General features: G+C 34.0%; 1 protein-coding gene across 2 annotated transcripts in view; it reads left to right on the forward strand.

The window, feature by feature from the left end:
* The window catches only part of INTS6 (integrator complex subunit 6), an 85962-nt gene that overhangs the window by 4204 nt on the left and 57135 nt on the right, over window positions 1–24623 (forward strand). For both annotated transcript variants that reach the window (XM_070578810.1, XM_070578809.1), the window contains one exon: window positions 17629–17718. In XM_070578810.1, the coding sequence (XP_070434911.1) occupies window positions 17629–17718 (90 nt within the window). The remainder of the gene's footprint in view (window positions 1–17628; window positions 17719–24623) is intronic.

Below are 24623 nucleotides of genomic sequence, written 5' to 3' on the forward strand. Positions count from 1 at the left end.
GAATACTAAATATGGTTCTTGTATTTTCTTCTTTGTAAAGGTACTTTGTATCTGTCTGTTTTCTGTGGAATACCTTTATTCTGTCACCTCAGTGTTTTCACATGAGTACTTCCCCTATCATGCTCTATATTAGGATCTGTGGAGCCCACAGTACTAAATACTTGTATATAATCTCGGTACATAGTTAAAGGAAATGAGAAAAGATGAGCTAGATGAAAGATCATATTAATTCAATAGAGCATCTAAAAACCTTTATATGGGTTTCTGAATAATTTTCTTAAATATCTTAATGTGGGTATATATATGTATGTATTTATATAGCTACTCTCACACCTGCTCCCCCTGACATACATGAACATATGTGATTTTCCGTAACCAATTCCAAGAGTATTTTTTTGTGAGGAAGATTCTCCCTGAGCTAACATCTGTTGCCAATCCTCCTCTTTTTTTTTGTTGAAGAAGATTACCCCTGAGCTAACATCTGTGCCAGTCTTCCTCTACTTTGTATGTGGGATGCCTCCACAGCATGGCTGATGAGTGGAGTAGGTCCGCACCTGGGATCCAAACCTGTGAACCCCGGGCTGCTGAAGCAGAGCTCGTGGAACATTAACCACTCGGCCATGGGGCCGGTCCCCCAAGGGTCTTTTTTTTTTAAGGTATGGTGTTTTTTTTTCTTTCTTTCTTTTTTTGGGGTGAGGAAGATTGGCCCTGAGTCAACATCTGTTGCCAATCTTCCTCTTTGTTTTTTTTCTCCCCAAAGTCCCAGGACATAGTTGTGTATCCTAGTTGTAAGTCATTCTAGTTCTTCTGTGTGGGATGCCGCCTCAGCATGGCCTGATGAGCAGTGCATAGGTCCATGCCCAGGATCTGAACTGGTGAACCCCGGGCCACTGAAGCAGTGTGTGCGAACTTAACCACTTGGCCATGGGGCTGGCCCCAGTATTTTTAAGACCTATATTGCATCTGTTAATTTGCTTAGCATGTTTACAAATAAATTATCTTTGAGATACTAGCTAGGATAGTAACAGAGTTTGCAGGGTATCAGTAAGGTTATAGTGGCTGAGAAAAAAGAATGAATCTTGATGAATGTTTTCCTCAAGCACTTTGAATATCCCACTAAAAAATTTCCACTTTGAATAGCCACTGAAAGACTCCTTGCCTGTGGACGCAATCCTTATAAATATTTTATTTTAATAATCAGTACCATTTGCTGATATTTCATTAAACAATGTGTAGCTTCTAATCAGTCTTTTCCTTAACAGGAGCACCTTATTAAAGTGCTTATCATTGCAGCTAAATTTGATACATGATTTTTCATGTGTGTTCACCAGAGTTTCAAATAATGCTGATCTTTTGAGAACCACTGAAAATCTGAACCAGCCTTAATATCTAGAGTGAGGACATGTATAAAGTTTTAGAGGTCTGATTAAAGTTTTATATGTAGATCAGTTTATTTTTCATATTGTTCCAAATTGTTCTGTTTTCTATCACTGTTTTCAGTGTTATCTTTTTTGATGTTGTTTGGTTCCGGTTAGGTTTAGCTGCTAAATATTAGTCCGGCCTGCAATTCATCATTTTTGTCACTGAACTAATTCCACACTCCTGCTAGCCAACATAATAGTACTGATTTGATTGTTCCAGGGCTGAGGATGGGACCTGTCCTACTACTGTGTGCCCTCCTTGACCAAGACAATCCTTGACAAATACCCTAAAAGGAGGTACAATATGTACTTAGTTTTTTGAGGATTTTCAGTGCCAAGTGTTTACCTCATTGAAAAATGGTGGCTTTTAGACAAGATCAAATTGAATGAATCTTAGGGGGAATAATTTTAACCAATTTTATTCTTCAGCATAAAGAACCATTGTGAACTTAGCAGATGATTCAGGTAGTTTTAATAATACTACTTTTTTCCCTTTACCCAAGCAGTACCCGTTTAGTACTCAGGTCATACAAAATACAGGTTTCTCTTTTAATGTTAGTAGGTGAAGTAATGAAAACTTAATTCCCATTTGGGTTTTTGGTTTCCCTTAGGCTCTCAACAAATATATTTACAATAGTTTGGTCTTACTGACCTATGGACATCTTTTCAAAAAGGGTGGTTATACTTGAACATAGTACTGTGCTGAATATGAACTTGAAACATAATGGTGAATGGTATTTTATAAATTTTTTAAGTCCCTGATGTTTTTTTTTCTAATTTTTAATTTGTGATGAAAAACACGTAACATCATATTTATCATTTTAACTATTTTTAAGTGTCCTTGAGTAGTGTTCAGCATATTCACATTGTTGTGCAGCCAGTTTCCAGAACTTTTTTATTGTTCAAAACTGAAACTCTATGCCCATTAAACAATAACTCATTTTCCCCTCCCCCACCCCCTGGTAACCACCGTTCTACTTTCTTTCTCTATGAATTTGACTACTTGAGAGATAGCTCATATAAGTGGAATCATAGAGTATTTGTCTTTTTGTGACTGGCTTATTTCACTTAACATAATGGCCTCAAGATCCATCTTGTAGAAGATTTCATTCCTTTTTAAGGCTGAATACTATTTCCTTGTATGTATATACCACATTTTGCTTATGCATTTGTCTGCCTATGGATACTTGGGTTGCTTCCATCTCTTGACTATTGTGAGGAATGCTGCTATGAACATGGTGTGCCTGTGTTTTGAGATCCTGCTTTCAATTCTTTTGGATATATACCTGAAGTGGAGTTGCTGGATCATGTGGTAATCCTATTTTTAAATTTTTGAGGAACGCCATATTTTCCCTAGCGGTTGCACTATTTTATATTCCCACTAACAGTGTGCAAGCATGCCAGTTTCTCCACATCCTCACTGACGCTTAACTATTTTCTGTTTTTCTGATACTGGCCATCCTAATGAGTATGAGATGATATCTCATTGGTTTATTTGCATTTACCCAATTATTATTTATGTTGAGCCTCTCGTCATATCCTGGTTGGCTATTTGTATATTGGCTTTGGAGAAATGTGTATTCAAGTCCTTTGCTTTTGTAAAATTGAGTTAAATTTCCTTTGAGTTCTGGATATTAACCCCTTATCAGATACGCGATTTACAAATATTTTCTCCCATTCCATGGGTTGCCTTTTCACTCTTTTGATTGTGTCCTTTGATGCACAAAAGTTTTAATTTTTGATGTATTCCAGTTTATCTTCCCAAGAAATCATTGCTGAATCCGACATTGAAGCTTTTCCCCTATATTTTCTTTTAGGAGTTTTAGGTCTTACTTACCTTTAAGTTATTAATCCATTTTGAGTTAATTTTTGTATCTAGTGTATGCTAAGGGTCCAGCTTCATTCTTTCGCATGGATAGCCACTGTTCCCAACACCGTTTGTTGAAGAAACTGTCCATTCCCCATTGAAAGGTTTTGTCTGGTCCCTGAACTTTTAAGCCTCCTAAAATTATTTTCAATAATTATTATTAGCAGATAGAAGATTCTACAGCTAAACTTGCTTAAATGTTTTTTTCTGCATCTTTATTGTGTGAAAGAACAGCACTGGCCAGGAATGTGAAAATTGGAATCTCAGTCCTGACCTTGACATTGAATTGCTGTGTAACATTGGGCAGTCATTTTACTGCCCTGTGCCTCCGCTTCTTCGTATTTTAAGTTGCCAATAATGAGCCATTGTACCCTTATTATAGAATCGATGAGAGGTTTAAATGGGATGGTGTATTAAAATGTACTTTAAAAATTAGGAAGTACCCAATAGACACGATGCATACTATTTTTCCTTAGTAGATTAGTTTATCTCTAGTTTTCTATTATTTTTCAGCTTTAAATTTGAAATTACAATTATAAAAACCTAGTGATATTTAAAACTGATTTTTATACATGCTTTGAAATCTACAAGTAGCATATTAAGTGTATATATTGCCTTGGGCTTTGTATTGCCTCCTGGTGAAACAGTGTGAAAAGTAAATACTATAGCTTGGCCAAAGTTGTGTTAATGGTAGTTGATAAACATGGGTTAAAGTACAAGGATGGTGTTTAAAAAAAAAATGTTAAATGAAAACTGGATATAAACAGTTAAGCAGACAAGTCAGAAAGTCATTCTTTCATGGGATATGTTAGAAAAGGAATCTTTATGAGACAAAAGCACATGCTTTAGGATTCTTTCAAATAGGGAGCTCCCCCTAGTGCATTTAAGATGAGATTTACACAAGTTTGATTTGCAAGGAAGCTTTGAGGAGCACATCTGTTGGGTAAATCAAGGGATAATTTAATTAGAATTTGAGCTCAAAGTAGCATAAAATGGATATGATTTATTTTCTATGGAGCATTAATTTTAAAGGCGGTAATTTAAATGAAAAATTTCAAGACCCAGGTTCTGTTTTCTTTGAAAACACTTGCTATGATTTTTCTTTATAATTTTACACTCTAAATTTCCATTTTCTGAAGGATCAAAAAACTACCCTGTTGTGATCTTTCAAAAGAAAATGAAAAAGAATGTCCTAAGGACATCATTGCATTCTTAATTGGAAATTATTGGAAAGAAAGCAAAGGACAAAAGGCAAAAATAATAAGTTCTACTTCAAAGAGAATTTTATTTTCCCCTCGTGAAAGAAAATGTCAATAATTATGTATTAAAGTATGCATAACTGAAAATTAAAAGGCCGGGAACAAATTAATATTTGAATGAAAGAATTCCATTTATTCAAGTATTTTGAACTGATTTAAGGTCATTTGTGGTCAGAATTAGCTAAAAGGATTGTTTAGCTATGTTCATGTCATGGATTTCTTCAGAGATTGTGCAGTATTTTATAACTTGAAATTTTCTTAAATATTTAAAATTATTTTTAGCCATCGTAATCCTTCACTCAAATTTATGATCTATGAATAAAATCATCTTGGTGGGCTTTCCTTCTTTGACTGATCAATTCTTACATATACCAGCCCTGTTTTCTTCCATTTTAAAAAAGTAATTTTCTTGTATAAACCAATTTTTGTTTAGTCTTATTATTAGTCTATTTAAGCGTGGTTGCCAGACCATAAACAAAATACTGAAGTGTTTTTGGTTTTATTTTAGTTTATCTTTATTCCTTGATCCTTTTTTTGCCCCCAACCTTTTTATTGAGGTATAACTTAAATACACAAATCCTAAGCGTGAAGCTTACTGAATTTTTATATACACTTTTGAAAAAAAGAATGGAACATTTGCATCTATTGAGAGAACTTTTCATTGGACTTTCCATAAGTATTTTATTATGATTATTGTTTCATGGGCTTTAGAATTGAAAGTGATGTTAGAAGTGTGCTCCATCTTCCTCATTTTATAGGTGAAGAAAGGAAGGCCCAGAAAAGTTAAAATCTTTCATTTCTTCACATTTATGAAATATTTTAAAAACTTGCAATTGGTTATGAAACAGTTATGCAGATTTTGTTAGAGATTTTTATATTATTTAAGAAGGAATTTTATGTAAAGTTATAATCAGTAGATCTGAGTCCTTTTTTGGGGGGGTATGTCTGTAGTTCTCTAATGTAATGTTCATTCTTTCCATTCCTCTGTGAAAACCAGACATTTCATTTTGTCAGTGTGTTACATTTAGCTTTTCTTGTAACATCCTATTAAAATACTGTTTGTTACATTCAGTTGGATTTCCTTCCCACTCCCTTGTTTGGAAAAAAATAAGAATATGAATGTGGAGGATAGTTGACAGGATTTTATACCCTTATTTTAAGACCTAGATGCTAATATGTGTATTTATTTAATGGTACTTTTTGATTTTGTATTTCATCGTTTAAATTTCTGATATGGTTAGTTAATATAGAGCTATAATTAGTCGACTTTTCCAGTGTAGTATGCCAGCCAGTATTAGAAGTATAACTTTTTACCTGGACAGTTTTCTAATTAGTTAACTATCCTGTTTCCTTTGATGTAAGGTAATTTTGAATATCTCTATTCGTTGCGTTTTAAGATTCAGAAAGATCTGATGGGCTCTGTGAATTCCCACTCCACCCATGAGTTGCTGGCAAGTCATGTAACCTCTCAGCCTCAGTTTCCCTATTAGGGAAATGAGATGAAAGGATCTATCTTGAGGATGGTGGTAAAGATTAAGTAATATACAACATACTTTATTATTGTAACACACCTGTTACCATTTTTGTGAATTTCCTTTTATTTGAATTTTAAAAATTGGAGTTGTTGGTACGTAGGGTATTTTATCCAGCTTTTTTCAGAACAAGCAGTGTGGTGATATGGAAAGAACTGCTTCGTTAGAACTGGCTGTGCCTGGCTCTGCCACTTTCCAGCTTATGTTGTATTGACAAGTACCTTCATGTCACTGAGCTTGAAATTTCTCATCCACAAAATGATGATAATACCAATCTTAAACATTTTAGTAAGGATTAGAAATAACGTTTGTTAATTATCCAGCTAAGTGTCTGCTTGCACACGGTTGGAACTGAGGCGATGATGATGATGATGATCATCCCCAATATTATGGTAAACCCTTAACAGGATAAAACCTTTCTAATCTGAAACCTTTGAGAAGAAACATAATAAAAATTGTTCGTAACCCAACATATGTCCATCACCAGAAGCTGGAATTAACTCTCCAGTAGTTCCAGCTAAAGTAAAATTTCCTGCCATGGTGAACATAAATGGTTTTTGGCTTTGGATTAAAGCTTATAGATTGCTCCAAAAATACTTTCCCCTTGGTGTTACAAAAGTCTTTTCCCCCAAATCTCTATTTCTTGTTCAAAAACAGTTTGATAACAATAAGTAGTTAAAAAAACAGACAAACTAGGTTTTGATTTTCAAAGCAAGAAACGTTTTAAGCTTCTTTGAGGAAATTTAGGTCGGAGTCCAATTCCAGGGCTTTGTAACAGTAAATTAAATTTAGAGTTTAAGTTGGTGATGGTTGGGATAGGGGTGGAGGGAGGATGTGCTTGTCCAGAAGAAAGGTCACATGTAAAATGTATGATCTGTTTATTGTTTGTAATGTAGATTTATGTGAAAAAAACATAATAGGATAAGCCTAGGAAGATTTTTTTTATGTGATGATATTTCTTTTTTAGGGCATATGTAATGTGAAATTTGCTTATTGGTATATTGAGAGGGAGTTGCACATAAAAAATATTTTAACTTAAAAATCTTATAACCAAAGGACAAATTTATATCACCCTAGTGATAGCTCATCAAAATTTATTCCAGACCCTAGGTACCCTTGCCTTTTTTTTTTTTAAAATCTGTGCCTTAAAAGGGTATGACATTTTTAATATTTTCCATCCATTATTTTTGCCCAGATAAGCTGTGGAACTTGTGGCAAAGGTCCTTGGAAGAATTATATCATCTAAAAAACTTTATTATAGAAAAGAAAATAGTTCTGAATGTGTGAGAAAAAGTAATTGTAGCATTAGCTACTAGGTAATACAATTTATAACTAGTGTTAAAGGAAAACTTTCCTTTTGTCAAAGCTGGTGAGCCTAGTTAGATATTAGGAAGCACGAACAAAGTCTTGAGGTTATTCTAGAGTTTAATACGGGAAGCATCCAAACAATTATTCTGAGAGGATTAAAAGTAATACAAGAATTGAAGATGAGTGAGTATGCAGTGTTCTCTGAAAGGTTAGGCTGCAAACCACAGCGGGTGACGTTACAGGGGCTCCATCCACGAGATAAATGAGAGGGTATAGTACTTTTGGATTATCAGGAATAAGCAAAACGGTGTCTTTGGGGCCTCTGGTAATGCCTGAGTTGTGTTGGTTCCTGATCATTTCTATACTTTGGCAGGTAATAACTAATATAAAATTTTGACTTTTGTTGTGCAATTTTGGTTGTCAATCCTATTTCTCAAACCAGGATAGTTAGAAAAACCATGAAATTGCCCCCAGAAAATTGGGCCTGAATCAGGTAATAGGAAGACTAAAAGGTCTGTATATCTAAATTTTATTGTTAATCCAGAGTGGATAATGTCTAATGCCAAACGAGATTATATTCAGTGTAAATCCTAATGTAAAAAAGAGTTATCTTGTTATGTTCTTAGAGCTTCCATTGGAGTGAGCTATAGCCACAATCTAAAACATGTAAAAATCTTGTGCAGTCATTCGTATGTGACATCTGCTTTTTCATGAGGTTCATTTCTAAGGTAAAACCTTGGTGGATTTGTATATCTAGTTAGAGAGGTTTATAAAAAAATTTTTTTTAAGCAGTAGAGGTAAATGTTATGCGGTTTTTTGTTTCCCAAAATGTCGTCTATTTTGAAAATTTAAAATCTAATAAATATTTGGGGAGGTATTTAGCACAAGCATCAATAAATGTTTGAATCGGAATCTAGCAAAAATGAATTTCTAGAAACTATTTGCTCAAGTACATATACCTATATAATTGCTTTGGAGAAATTTAAATTTTTCCTCCTAAAAAAATCTTACTGAAATTGGACCAATTCTTTCCTAGAAAAACAAAAATCCGTATTTTTTACAAAGCAGGCCCCCTTAAAACTAATCTAGTATTATGATTTATCCAATTAAAGTCCTTTAGCCGTAGCATATGGGAAACAATAGACTGTCAGTTTTTTCCTTTATTAGATTTGGTGCTTTGTTGCTAACTCTTCTGCTATCCAATGTTTGCTAGGCAGTTCCTCTTTAGTTTCAGCTGTAGTCTTGAAGATACTTATGTAGAATGCAATGGTCAAATTCCATTTTTTCTATAGGACAGCTATTGTGTGTGTGAATGATTCTTTTGAGAGCATATTCATACTGTGGATGTTTAGAAGGAACTAGCCATAATGGTCAAAGATGTGATTTAACCAGATTTCTGCAAGGGTAATATCTGTAGATTTGGTGGTGATCAGCAGCCCAAGGAGACGATTAATCTTGATGGAATAGGGAGATCTTTATGATTTATTGAGGTCAAGTTAATCTTCAGCATTATTGCTATATAACTTCAGCTGTTTTTGAAAATATGTTTTTATCTTGGCTTTTATTTTTTTGCTTTTTGTGCCGTGATCTAGCATGTTTATTATTAATATGCTTTGCTGGAATAATTTTTTTGCAAATTAATATTTTGCAATCTATTTACTAAGATGGATGTATAGATTGTTAGTATTTCTTTGGCTGCAGAGTCCATGTTTTGTTTTTTTTTTTTTGCTAAGGAAGATTGGCCCTGAACTAACATCTGTTGCCAATCTTCCTCTTTTTTTTTTCCCCCTCCCCGAAGCCCCAGTACATGATTGTATATCCTAGTTGTAAGTCATTCTAGTTCTATGTGGCGTGCTGCCAGAGCATGGCTTGATGAGTGGTGCTAGGTCTGTGCCCAGGATCTGAACTGGTGAACACTGGGCCACCAAAGCGGAGTATGTGAACTTAACCACTTGGCCATGGGGCTGGCCCCCAGAATGTTAGTATTTCTTAATAGTTATATTTCTGATACCCTCATTCCTTTTTTTATGCCAGTATAAGCACTGTTTACCTGCTACTGCTTTTTAAATATTTTCAAAACCAATTATTTATTTTTTAGAGTAGTCTTATTCAAACTTTAGATTTCAGTTCAAATGTAAAACTCAAGTTTTGTGAAATTATTAAATATTTAATATTTTGGATATATTGAATTTATATTACTGTCCTCTGATGCGGTAATGCTTAGCCCTATCAATTATCTAGTTTCCTTAACATTAATTTTTTTCCCACAAAGTCAAGCTAGTAATTCTGTAGTTCTTTTTTTTTTTTAAGATTGGCACCTGAGCTAACATCTGTTGTGAATCTTCTCTTTTTTCCCCCCTTCTTCTTCTCCCAAAAGCCCCCCAGTATACAGTTGTATATTCTAAGTGTAGGTCCTTCTGATTATGCCATATGGGATGCCGCCTCACCATTGAGCAGTGCCATGTCCCTGCCTAGGATCTGAACTGATGAAACCCTGGGCTACCGAAGCAGAGTGCACGGACTTAACCGTTTGGCCACGGGGCCGGCCCCTCTTTAGTTCTTACATTACTGTTATTTGGTTTATTACTTAAATCAAATTTCAGGCTGTTGCTCTTTAGTCATAGTAAAATAAATATGTGGGATTCCTTCCTACTTTTGCTTGTCTTATTATTCCATCTATTTTTAATGCTGTTATATTTTTAAGGTAAAGAATTATATGGTTCGATAAAGGAACTGTGTTAGTACACACTTCTATAATGGAATTACTTGAAACTAAAATATATTTCTTTTAATGTGGAATTTTAACGTTTTTCTGTAGTTATATTCCTTAATGTATTCTAAGATACTAGGTTTTTATACACTAGCAGGTTTTTACAAAGTTTTGTTTTTGGATACTGAACACGTTTTAATTTTGAAGAGTACTTGTTTTGAATATATGGAATAAATGTGCATGATTAAAAAGTTCAAGCATTATAGAACATTATACTGTTGCTCACTTCAGTTCTTCAGAGGTAACTGTGCTTAATCAGTTTGTAACGTATCCTTCAGAGATCTTTTGTATGTAGTTAAAGGTACTATTTTAAAAGCACTAATTTCTTAAGATGAATATTTCGGAGTTTCTGTATCAAAAGATCTCATTTATGCCACACCACTTGAGATTATAAAAGTACTAATCTTGCTGAGTTCTAAAACAAACATAAAACTTATAATTCTGGCCTTGGAATATTGATTTAAATGAAGCCTGTCAGGCTTTTATTTAAATAATTATTATATTTTGTTTGGAATGTGTACTTAACCAGTTGTGTATTCATCCTCATAATATAATGAACCTTCCCACCCTTAAAAAAATATAGCTAACAGTATTAATGACAGTGAATTATTGATTAGAAAATAGCATTAGTACGCCAAAACTATGATTTCATAGATATTATTGTTTGAGACTAAAATCAAAAAATGGAACTGATTTAAAGGAAAATATTAAGTAAATATTAGTGGAGATAATAAGCAGATATTGAAGCAATTCTGGTTGTGGCATACAAATGTCTGAATTTTGAGCAATATTGAATTAAAGAGTGTTATTCTAGTTGATTTGTGTTGCAAAGTATGTATTAAAAGCTCATCTTAGTTCTATATAGTTGTAATAGTGTTTATTATCAGTATTATGACTAATAAGTCTTTGGATGTGGATTGCATCTTAAAATGCTTTTCTTTTAGAGAGAAGCTTAAAGTAGAAGACTGTTGTGTTTAATATTAATGTTTCTGTTTTATATTTTCTTTATAAAGTCAAAATTCTGACAAATTATATAGGGAAGTTCAGAAAGTTTCTAAGTGATGATGAGGTGATTTGTCATATTTAAGAGGAACATATATTGTTGCCTTTTTATTATCTATGGTAATAGAGGAAAATAGTAGGATAGACAATGCAGGCTTCATTTCATGTTTTTACTATTTATGTAGATTCTGCAAGGATGTAAATAAAGGAAACCTAAAGGTCTAGTCCAGCAACTTAACTGTTAGAAAATTTTTAACAGCAATCCTACTTAGCACTTGTCCAGTATGTGCATCAGAACCTTTGGTGAGAGAGTACTTATTTCTCAAGGCAGCCTTTTCCATCTTTTTAACATTTTTGTTATCGCTGTTATTTACTTGAAAAGGATGTTTTAGATTGGAAAAAGCACAGGCTATTTCTGGGAGTTTTTGATTTTCTTATTAGATGATGTGCTTTTAGCCTAGATGTATAAGATGTTATACATCTTAACATCTCTTTTGTTGATTTCTATTGGCCCTAGCTTTCCTGGCATATAGCAAAATAGCTAGATAGTAGTAGATGTAGATTAGCTGAAGATGCTGTCGCAGGAGAGCCAGAGCTGACCTTTGGTGCACATCTTCCCTTCAATAGAAGCCTTAAGTCAGGGAAAAGTGTTTCACAGACAGGCACTTGGCTGTCTTTATAGGATTGTTCAGAGGACTGGTAACATGGTTGAGCATGGTGCCACCAAAAGAAAACTTGAGCCATTTGGTCCTACAGCAAAGGTAGCTGCTAAAAGTTTTACTGACTGCCCAGGGCTGCCTTCCTTTTGCTTCAGGTTATACTAGTTAAGACCTGTTTAAGGGTACAGTAAAATTCCTGTGCCCCTACCCCCACTACATTTTAAATTTCTTTGGTCAAACTAAAAATTGTGATTCTGAGAACCAAGTTAGTTTATATTTGGGGGAAATTAGCCTTATTTTTATATTTTCAAAATGATTTTCTTTGCAAAATAACTAGTTTTAACATTTTCAAAAGCATTTTCTTTGCAAAAAGGAAATAGGTTCTAGTGAATAAGGTCTACTTTTTAAAATTTTTTAATTTTTAAAAAATTTTTTCTTGGGGCCGGCCCGGTGGCGCAGCGGTTAAGTTCGCACGCTCCGCTTCTCGGCGGCCCGGGGTTCGCTGGTTTGGATCCCGGGTGCGGACATGGCACTGCTTGGCAGCCATGCTGTGGTAGGTGTCCCACGTATAAACTAGAGGAAGATGGGCACGGATGTTAGCTCAGAGCCAGGCTTCCTCAGCAAAAAGAGGAGGACTGGCAGTAGTTAGCTGAGGGCTAATCTTTCTCCAAAAAAAAAAAAACCAAAAAAAAAAAATTTTTTTTTTCTTTTTCTCCCCGAAGGGCCTGGTACATAGTTGTATATTTTTAGTTGTGGCATGTGGGATGCTCCCTCAGGATGGCTTGGTGAGTGGTGCCATGTCCGTACCCAGGATTCGAACTGGCAAAATCCTGGGCTGCCGAAGTGGAGCGTGCGAACTTAACCACTCAGCTACGGGGCTGGCCCCAGATCTACTTATTTTAATTCTTGAAATTTTCTTACTGAGATTTTTATGCCTTAATTTAATTAACCATCATACTGTTACATTACTGAGAGAACTTAAGCAAAGTGAAAATATTTATATTATCTTTAGCAAAACTCTTTACCTGAGGCTTTTGACCAGTATTAAAATCAAATTTTCTAAATGACAGGATTTCCATTAGAAAACAGCTCTAGAGGTAGAACATTGTACTGTGCATTGTATTTTCTAGTGACATGTCTAGATTTCTTCATGCCAAGAGCCACTGCTTTGAGAGTAAAACATCTGAGGTTAATTCTGCTAATGGCAAAAGTAAACTTTTAGTCCCTCTACTGGCTGCCTTTGTCGTAGCACAGCTTAGTATATATTTTTTGGAGATATTTATAACTAAGGTAAAGGCTATTTATAACTTTATGTCCAAGATGAATATTGAGGGAAATTCTCATATGAACTGTCCCCAAATTGAGTGACTTCATAAACATGCTTACTAAGAATGAAAATGTAAAATAGTTACTCTTAAACTACAGAGGCTTGGCACCAAATAACATTGTATTGCAGTGATTAAATCACAACTTTAATTTAGACTTTTGAAATGTTAAATTATTTTTTGGAAAACCTCAAAAGAAAGTCTTGTGAATGCTGATAGACAACCCAAACCATGTTTGAATTTCTTGTGTAAAAGGTAATGCTGTCAGAGAAAGATGCCAATTATTTATTATGCTTTTGCCAACAATAAATGTACTACAAGAGGTGGGGAAGGAACAGTGAAACTATGTGAGAAAGCTTTATTGGAGCGACATGGTCTGGTCATTTTCTGAAGAGGATTTAGAAATTTATGCTTAAATAAATTTGTTAATTCAAACGTTTATATATAAAGGTAGGGATAATTTTTTTCCTGAAGCAATAGAAAACCCTTTTATGTATAAATTGATATTCATTAAATTATTGTAATTTTTGACATAACTAATGCTGTTGCTTTTTCTAGTGTGATTCTTGACAAAACTCTTTAATCTTAGAGAGGAAGGGATCTTAGGCATGGTAGAGTTAAATAATTAAATAGCTGAAATGAGGATGGTCATATTTTTCTGTACTTTTTTCTGCCTTTGATCTTTATCTGAGTTTTCCAAAATTTAAAGCCATTATAGAACTTGCTGTTAGCTTGTGTTCGTATACATAGTCTCTGAAAGTTGGTTGAAGTTAACATAGTTTTCACAAGTAAGCATTGATATATATATTGTTTTGTTTCATTGTGTTTTTGTTGGGAGAAGATATGTTGATTTATATATAGAAAAATTGGTGGGTAAGGAAATCACAGAGCAATAGGAAACCAAGTTAAAAGAATAGGCCTATTGTAGTTAATTTCCATGCATATAGAATATAGTAAATAAAACCAAATTGATTGTAACATCATTCGTTGTTGGGTGAATATGGCATAATCCATGTTGGTGTAGAATTGTATCGAAGTGAATTTAGCTGCTACCAACAGGATCTTCAGATGCTGCAGAAAGACCCTGTGATTTAGGGTTGGAATAAGGTTCTAGCTTTTCCAGTTACCAACTGAGTGACTTTGAGTTATATCATTTAATCTCCCTGAACACTTTACCTCACCTAGTTTTTAGGGTCAAATGAGGTAATATAGGTGCTTTATTATTATTACCAAGTACCTGGTTATTACAGTAATTTCAGGCATAACTCCACTCTGTGGGGAGAGTGTTATGTTAGTACTACTTAGTGCTTAGTAGTAGTATTATGCTGGTAAAATTCAACTAAAAGCTGTGTTTTGTTGTCAAGGAAAAAGTAACTTTGATTTTAGTGTTTGAATTTAGCTTAAATTTGAATAACTTGAGACTTTTTGCTAAATTTTAATACATTTTAGCTCGATTTTTAGACATTATGGTTCTTGAGTATGTATTAGTTTTTGGATGGACATCATGATAAAGTTCTGAGGACACGATAGATCATTGTTCTTTAGTTATAAATATGACAGTTTTCTGGCCTCTGGAGGGTAATTCTCAAAGTACTTTTACAGGAATAAGAATGCATGGATGTCAAACTTTTAGTCAGAAAATATGATTTTGACTTAGGTTAAAATGTAGAGGCGATATAGAGACACTCCCACAAGTATTTGCTCCATGCCATGGTGGCTTTAAGACATTTTCTGATTTGTTTTTGAAAGGCAACAAGTCAAAGTAGTTTCAGTTTAAGGGTGGAAGCAAGATACAGTAGTTTTGACGATATTAGGATATTTGGTTTTCTTTATCTCCCTTTGCTAATTTTTGAGCTAAAATGGTATTTGTAGAGACCAGGAGAGGAGAGTCTTTGTTATATGTACACGGGTGCCTACATTTACTATTTGTGAGAGTAGAGATTATTTATCATGTCCTTAACAATGTCGAATGCTTGGTAGCCACGTAGTAAATGTTTGAATGACAAACATGAATGAATGGACAGTGGATGGCTGGTCAGATATAGGAGGGAGGTATTATACCCTTGTAGCCTAGCAAATTCTTGAATTGTTATGTGTTAAGTTTGGGAAGCATTCATTTATATTGAGGTAAAGGTAACATATCTGTATTTTTTGAAGGTTGTTGAAGTTTGAGTAATTTTAAATGGCTCTGTGAGCTTGGACAAATTTGTATTAGGCTGTAATCAGTGAATCAATGAATATTTAAATACCCAATGATTAAATATTTTGTGCCCAGTGCTGAGGAAGAAATATGGCATGATCCTTGCCTTCACTGTATTCAAACACATGAAATAATAGCAAACAATACAAATTGTAGCATTGGCACATAGCAAAATTTACCATCTTTACCATTTTTAAGTGTGGATTCAGTAGTGTTAAGTATATTCACATTGTTGTGCAAGGTGTTATATATTTACATTAAAAATAATTTGAGAAGGAGAGAGGATAAATTCTGTAGGGAAGTGGTATTCAAAATGTATTCCTTGAAACCACTCCAAGTCCAGTTTTATTCTGTTTATCTGTATTTTTATTTATTTAATTTAAATTTGACAACTACCACTATTAGAATTTGGAGAGGGAGAGGGGTAATTGTTCAAGACCAGAGTAATCATGGAAGATTTCATGGAAGAAGAGGAAGACTTAAACTGGGACTTAATGATCAGGAATTGGATGAGTTGTGAGCAGGGAAAAGGAAAAGTCTTCTAGTTGAGGGAACCAATCCAAGTTTAGAGGTGGAAATGAACATTGCCTGTTTCTAGATCCGTGAGAAAACCTGCATTATTAGAATTTATTATTTATGTTGGGAGTGAATGTTGTGAGAAGCAATACACTATAACGTAACGTTTCCCAAAATGTGTTCCATTTACCATGATTGTTGTAGAGGAGGAAGGGGAGATAATTTCATATTTTCTTCCTGCAGGTCTCCTGTAACATTTGAATGCTACTATGCATTAGAAATCTTCTAGAGGTTATATCCAACATATTTTAATTTCATTTGACCAGAGGAAGCTTTCTCCTTTTGGAACTATTGTTTCTAGGACACCAGTTTGAAAAATATATATGCCACTTAAAAGTTGTGTGATTTGATCAAGAAATTTAGTCTACCAGATCCTCCCTTCCCCACTTTATGATGATTAAGTTATAATCACAGTTACTGTATGTGAAAGATGTTTATAAATTCATTCAACAAATATTGAGGCTGTACTGTAATATGCTAGCAAGTGAGAGTTATATAAAGGTAAGGGAAAGGTTAGAACTGTGGAATATTACATGAATATGACATTTCTACATCCTTGCTATTCTAAGTATGATCTGTGGACATTAGCATCTCCTAGCCTGCAATCTTGTTAGAAATGCGGAACCTTAGTCTTCATCCCAGACCTACTGAATCAGAACTTGCATTTTCTCAAGATCTCCAGTGATTCATAGGCACATTAAAATTTGTCATAGACTTTTCTACATCATATCCAACAAAACTTCATTCTGCTGTTTCTTGAACACTGTTAGTAGCAGGGAATTTGATATACTTTTGATTTCAAACAAAAGGTTTGCCCTCTTGAAACTTCTACCCTTTGGTCATAGTTTTGTCTTAAAGAGTTGTACAGAATGTCCTTAATATCTCAAATGAAAGCCATTTATATCTACAAGATAAGCTTATGTTTATCTGAGTCCCTCACAAAATGTGTCACCTAGAATTGATCGTAGTACTGATAGAGTGACTTGGCCAGAGATTTGAATGGAAGTTATTGAAGTTATTTCACCATATGTATAGAACGTTTGAGAGCTCTGTGTCACTGTGGTCTCTTGCCTCTGCTACTGCTGATTTGTACTCCTCTCACTGAGCGATTTCTTTTAACTATCCTTAATTTTACTTTTTCATATTGGACTACTGTTAAATTTTGCTAAGCTTGGAGTAGCCCTATTGTTTCCATGGAACCAGCTCTTAGAGTCCTTCCATCCATATACCCCGTCACTTGGTTGGACACTTTGATTACAGGCGTAGATTATATTATGTGGTAAAGTTCACCTACTATTTTGCCTTCCTCTTTAGTAAGTTTCTCAGAAAATAATCGTCTTTCTATTGCTTTAGTTTGTAATGTCTAAATATGTCAGATTATTAGAACTGAACTATAGGATCCCTTTTAAGAAATTAAATACATTTAGTTACACAAATATAAATGCTCACTCTAAAAAAAAAATACAAGAATGTAGAAAGAAGTGAAAAATCCACCTTTTTTTCTGCTTAATCCCGCTCCTTCAAGGTTAACCTCTATTCATTTATGTTTCCTTCTGAGCCTTTTTTTAATGTTTGAAAGGTATATACTATACATAAAATTTAGCAACAAGAAAGGGGGATTTATACACTATTCTGAGAATTAATTTTTCTCAGAAAAATTAAGCTAAAGTTTAGACCTTAATATGATCAATGTGTTTTTTTGACTTTAGGGAAGAAACCCTTTTTTTTTGGAGCCAGCAATAATTATTACAATTACTGATGGGAGCAAGTTGACTACTACCAGTGGAGTCCAGGATGAGGTAAGTTATATTTATATTAGCATGGATTATGCAGATGCAGTTGAAAAATCTTTACTTGTATATGCACTGTAAGATATTGAACACCTTTAAATAGGTTTTCTCTAATTATTTGATGCACTCTAGAGTCATCTGTCTACTAGAACCCATCTACCTTCTCAGTTCTTTGTAGCAATGGTCTCCAAATTTTCTTGAATTGGAACCCCTTTCGTGGAAAATTTTTGAGCCTACCCCCATCCCAATTATATGTGTATTTTTGAGTTTATGTGAGGGTGACAATGTCAGTTCGTGTAGTAAATTTAGTAAACTAAATTCTTATTTTCAGGTTAAAAAAATTTGAGACAGCATTCTATAATTTCTTCCCATATTTCAGTAGATTATCATGTGAACTCTACTCTGGAGACTCTTAGACTAGCGTACAGCAAAGCCAAGAGGAGATGAAGACTAGGAAAAGTGAAGATTTGGGTGATTTTTATTCTAAGTCAGTATAGTATTAATAATTTTTAGCTAACTTCGCCTATTCTCTACTAGCATTGCATTATGCAGAGTTGGTGTGTGCAGTGTAGTAGGGTGAATACACTAGATTTATTTTAAGGTTAAGCTGTTTTTATTGTAGTATTTGAACTGCTCTTGAACATTATATTTGGTTTTTAAAATATGTTGATATAGAAAGGAGATGGTTTAGACTATTTACTGTTTTCATTTGCTTTAGAATCTTAATTTTAATTCTCATTGTATCTACAAAGGGTTTGGTTAAGTAAGAAAAGTGTGGTTTTTAAGTTCAGTAATTTTTAGAAATACTTTCATTTGTGTGACATAATAGAATGCAAATTGGACATGGAGTCAGGACACGTGGGTTCTAGTCTTTGTTCAACTACTTTCCAGCAGTGAGCTTTGTCCCAATTAACTGACTTCCCTAAATCTCTATCCTTGTCCATGAAAAAAGATGATAATTCTTGCCTTACCTCATAGGGTTGTTGGAAGACTGAAATGAAATAATGTAAGTGAAAGTGCTTGATAGGCTGTAAAGAAAAGAAAATAGTGCTGTTCTGTGATGAAGGATTGGAACCAGTAAAGAACTGTGATTACCTGACCTTAATTTGGGGAGAAGAGAGCCAGAATTGTTTTGTTTGAGCAGTTGATATTAAAGAGAATTTAGGATATAATTGATGGAGGTAGAGCTGAAAAATTTAGGTAGATTAAAATTCAAAATTAGATAATTTATAGTTTATATGTAATTGGTAGCCTTAGCATGCCCCATAGCTGAACTTAATGGGTTTTTGGGCTTTCTTGAATTTAGTTGATATATGTAGCCAGTAATGTCCTGTCATTATCAGGAATAGGTAGACATTGATTACATACATGAACAAGCAATAGAAATGTTGCTTAACTTTAAATTGGAAACTCTCAAATTGATATTTCTCACTTTGTTTCCTTTTGAAAAATTTGAGAGAAAGATTGAGGTACCAATAGTCAGGTCAGAAATACTATTAATAGAACCCATAATAATTCACTTCTTTATTCAATTTTATTTTGTATAAATTAGAATTCTTTTGATGGTTTTGTTTTGTTTTTATCCTTAATGATTTTGATATGTAGTTGTGATTTCTATTTTTTTATTGTGAAATATTCATAGGTGTGAGAGTATCCATTCAAGGTGCTCTGTCTTACTGGTTTGTAGAAATGCCCTTTGGGATACACTGTATTCTCTTCCCATATATCTGGATGTTTTGTTTGTATTATTTGTTTTGTAGGACCTTTTCTAGCTTTTAAAAATGTTTTGAAATATATATGGATATTGGAATTGCTCACCTTTCTTCCTAGGTCCTAAGGAAGGATATTGGAGAAATGGGGCTATGTGTTTACAATATTCTAAAACTACCTTGCTAGAAAGGTTGGAAAGATTATCCTGTGTGCAGGGGTCTTAGGTTTTAGTTCTCTTATATCTTCTATGATATTTAGCATAGTACTGAGAGTAGAGCTTATGTTAAAAAAATATTAATTATAATTGTATTGAGTCTGGTAGTCATCAAGATATAAATTGATTACTACTACTACTTCTTATCTGAGATGGAAGATTCATTTGTTTTAAGGCAAAGCTTTATTTTGGTTATGTAGTTGGAACATAAGTCTCTGAGTTGTTTTGGCTTTTCAAGTTGCATGTCTTTGATCCTTTGCATGTTTGGTTCTTAGTGTCCCAACAAGACTCATCTCGTGGGGCAGAGAGAGAATGTACCCCACATGTGCATATTGTTGAAGCTTAATTTTTGCTAAAATATTGTGAAATATTGATCTATTCTAGCCCGAAAAATTAAATTATGCGATTCATTTTAAGGAGCCTTTCAGTTCATAAAAAGCATACACATGCATTTTGTTTTGCTCTTGTGCGTATGTGTTTGCACATATGTGTTACATATGATCTATATTGTCATAATTTGTAGTAGGGAATACCAAACATAATTTTGCTTTTATGTCTCTTTCTCTTCAGATCTCTTAACCTTTGCTTTTTGCAAAACTTGATTATTTTTTAGACTTATTGAATGAGTGAAGGTGTCAGTAAAATTTCCACATTAGGTATGTGTGTATATAATTCTTGATTGGCTGTGACTGCTATTGATGTGATGTGTTACTGTTTATGGAGTTGTGCACCCCACCTGTATGATATCCTTTGCTCAAGAGTTATGTTATCTCACATGGTGTATTTATTATATCTGTTTTGTTAGTGCTGTTTTTCAGGAATGAGTGTTCTTGCTGCTTTAAAATCATCCTGATAGCATTTAAGGAAATACAGAGCTCATCTAGTCTCACTCTTTATTTTATAAATGAGGAAATTGAGATCCAGGGAAGCAGAGTGACTAGCTCAAGATTATAACATTTGGTATTGCCAAAATCTGGATTAGAATTGGCCTAAATTCCAAAGACATCCCAGTCCCTCCAGACCATTCCTTTTTTCCCTGATGTATATACTGCCTCTCTGTTCTGTTTTTATGTGTTCTTAAAATTTACCTGATTTCCTGTTTGTCTACTTCAGCTTTCTATACAATTGTGACGTAGCTATTATGTTTTTATTTACTCAGTGTTCCTTGAATGACTATTGTGACCAGGGCATTTCTAGGCAGTGAGGATAACGAAGATGAATAGGATGGGTTTCTGATTCTTAAGTTCACAGTCATATAGGGGAGATCAGGTCTTAAATGGTTTTATGAGTGATAAACTAGAGATACATACTAAGTGTGTGGGAGCACTAAAGGGGGGGGGGGAAGGTTAATATTACCTATCTTGTATGTGTGTCAAATCCTGTGTAATGTGAATTTTTATAGTCCTTTTAATTTTGATTAAATTCAAGGATCTTGTGGATGATTTTGTATGGGATGTTGCTCATATCTTATATCTGTGAAATTTATAAAGAAGCCTGATATAAAGTTGTTTTGATCCTAGAAAATGTTTAATGGAAAAACTGGTGCCATATTGTCTCTTGACCTGGCTAAGTATGTACAGGCCAGAATGACCCAATTTCTTATAACTTGTTTGTCAAAATAATATAGGGATACTATTTTCACTTACAGGTCATCACTTAGCAGTGTGTTAGGCATTAGAAGAGTAACAGCTTTGTATTACAGATAAAAATCTTGAGCTATATATGATCATTTTACCTTAATTCATGACTTGAATTATCTTCTTTGGCCTCATTTAATAGAAGTCCAGGCCATTGTCTGAGGTGTCATGAGTGTCTTTCTCATGTAGTATTTTTGGATAACTCTCAAGGACTTTTGATGACCGAAAGTATTGTATTGGAAGAGTGCATATTTTTAGCCTTTTTTTTCTTTTTAAATGCAGCTATTTGATAAAACTGGTTGTTTGCAATATTTTCACTTATGAGGAGTGAGTTAGATGGGACTTTGAATTCTGATACACAAGAAAACTATATTGCTTACTCCTGTAGTAGTAATCTTTGATGTTGATAAGCACACTTGTGGGCAAATATTCATAGGTATCATTCATCTGGTTGTATTACTGTTATATCAAATGTTTTGGTAGAATCACCACATTATAAGTAGAATTACGGAAAAAATTTCTTTTTCTGTTTTTTATTCCTGCAAAGATCCTCTCTAGTACTGTTTTGCAATGGGAAAACTGTTCTGTACTATGATTCCAGGAACACGTGGCTAACTATATTGCTCAATAAAGTAGCAAGAAGAAATCCTGCCAGTACTTTCTTGGTGATGAATGACATTCCAGGGTAGTGTAGCAGTTATTTTTCTCTTCCTTGAAAGTGCTAATAGTAGTATTATCTTTCAAATATTGAGATTTCTATATGCTGAAGAATCTTTCTGCATCTGTTTGTCAGTGTTATGATTGCCCTGGAGGCTAGCATTTTAGAGAAGGTATTTGTAGTCAGAAAACTCTTTGCTTTTGACATTAAAAGTTTTGCCATCTTATGAGTTTTCCCAGTTTTTTAAGACAAACTAGGACAACTACTTTCATAACTTCTTGGCAGATGTTCAGAAAGGGCATGTGTTTGTAGAAAGAGAATGTCTGAGTAATCTCAGCTATGCGTTCAAGTGGCTATAGATTGGGGTCTTATCTTTCAACTTGTCAGTTCTTAAAAGTTGTTGCAGAAGTCCTGTCAGTCTTTGAGATGTGGGATTGGTATTAGTGATTTTTCTGGATCATTCTGGGCAGGGTAGATGGTGTTACTTGTACAAGGATAATCTATAATTATAGTTTGTATTTAACTCTTCATGATCTGTGCTGATTAAAACATAATCTAGAAGTTTTTGAATTCTGTTTCTAGTATCTGAAATAATTCAGAAACCATACCCTCTTCCCCCATAAAATGTTTTCATTTCACTAAAATCATTAAAAATATGTGCCAAAAGCTGTCAAAATTATTTTAATGGTGTCAGCAAAGATTTTTAAACATATATTTAACATAGTTGTTTTTTCCTAGTACACTTACAATTTTGGGGAACTTTTTCTTTTTTAAGAAGACTGCTAAAGGAATCTTGAAGGGTGTCATTTTAGTATGATAGAATGTATCAACCAGATCTGTGTATAAATGTGTTCCTGCGTTTTCATGTTTACTCCTTAGTACTGGTGCCTCTTCATATTGATATTACTAGAGGCTCAGTAGCAATATTAAAGATTGGCTCCTCTCTTACTGGTTTGTGATTCAAATGTTCTAAACGTGTAAAACATTACTATATATGTTAGTCTCTATGAATTCAACTTTCTAAGAACATTTAAAAGAATTTTTTGGATGCAGATCATTTACATTTTTTTTAATCCATATTTTTTGGCCCTGTTCTCTCAAACCCTATATTTATTACTGTGGTGTGCTATAGAAATGTATACAGCTGCAATTAGTATATTGAAAATGTGTAATTATAATAAAAATGCATAATTAAAAGTTGATGAAATATTTTAATTTAATACCTATAGTGAATTTTCAGCAATTCATATTTGCAGTACTCTTATTGAATATACCTTTTTTTCCCCAGCTATAACATATCTGTTATTTTATTTATTTATTTATGCTTTTGCTCACTGGCCTTTTTTTTTAATTGCAGTAACATTGGATTATAACATTATATAGCTTTCAGATGTACATCATAATATATTTCGAATCCTGTGTAGATTACATCCTGTTCACCACCCAGAAACTAATTAGAGTCCATCACCAGACATGTGAGCCTAATCACTCCTTTTGCCCTCCCCCTCCTCCCAGAATATACCTTTTCTCAAGTTCATGTGGAAAGAACTCTTAAGGATTGCCTCTAGACAAATACTATAGTAGAATAATTAAAAAGAAATGCTGGCTGATGATTCTTCAATTAAGCTGTATAGCTAGAATAACTAATCTATTATCTAGAATTCTGTGGTAGAATATATCAAAATAGTTTTTATTCAGAGGGTGAAGCAACTTCACTCTGCATTTATTAGCCTGTCAGAACCAATAAACCATGAGACACTTCACATGTAAGGAAAATTTCATTTAGAGGCATTTTTATTATTCTTCTGATTCTAACTCTTCCATATATAAACTCTTGTGATATTTAGAATGTTAGTTTTCAAATGGCTTCATCAGAATCACCCAGAGTGTTTTATAAAATATACGTGCCGCAGCTCTTAATTCTGGAAATTTTGATTTAGTTGATCTGGGCAGGGACCTGGGAATCTATATTTTTTGAAAGTGTCCTAATTTATTCTGATGCACAGTTAGATTTGGAAACCACAGTTTTAGAACACAATATAACTACAAATATATATTTTTTAAAACTTCAGAGAACACGTGAAAATGAACACCTTCAACAAAACAAGTTAAAACTATTTTTTCTTTTTTGAGGAAGATTAGCCCTGAGCTAACATCTGCTGCCAATCCTCCTCTTTCTGCTGAGGAAGACTGGCCCTGAGCTAACATCTGTGCCCATCTTCTTCTACTTTATATGTGGGATGCCTACCACAGCATGGCTTGCCAAGCGGTGCCATGTCTGCACCCAGGATGCGAACTGGCGAACTCCAGGCTGCCGAAGTGGAACGTGTGTGCTTAACCGCTGTGCTGCTGTGCTGGCCCAAAACAATTTTTGACTTAGAAGGCCAGCAAAATTTATTTAAGATAAAAATTAATTTTTGACCTTTAGAATTGTTAAACTTGGGATTGGGTTTCGAAGGGATATGGAATAGGTCTTCTGTGAATATTTTTTAAGATGTTTGATATGATATGTTTAGAATTGATTGTTGGATAGCCCTGAAATGTTAACTTCTGTGCCGGCTACAGTCACTCTGTAGTTACTGCTTATAGTGTGCTGTATTGAGGAGAATGCTTAGACCCTGAGTATGACATGGGGTAGAGGAAGAGAGGGTGAGAAAAGGGGAGTAATTGTTTCATATTATCTGTCATGTGCTTG

The sequence above is a fragment of the Equus przewalskii genome, chromosome 16 (genome assembly GCF_037783145.1).
Source record: "Equus przewalskii isolate Varuska chromosome 16, EquPr2, whole genome shotgun sequence".
NCBI classification, from domain to species: Eukaryota; Metazoa; Chordata; class Mammalia; order Perissodactyla; family Equidae; genus Equus; species Equus przewalskii.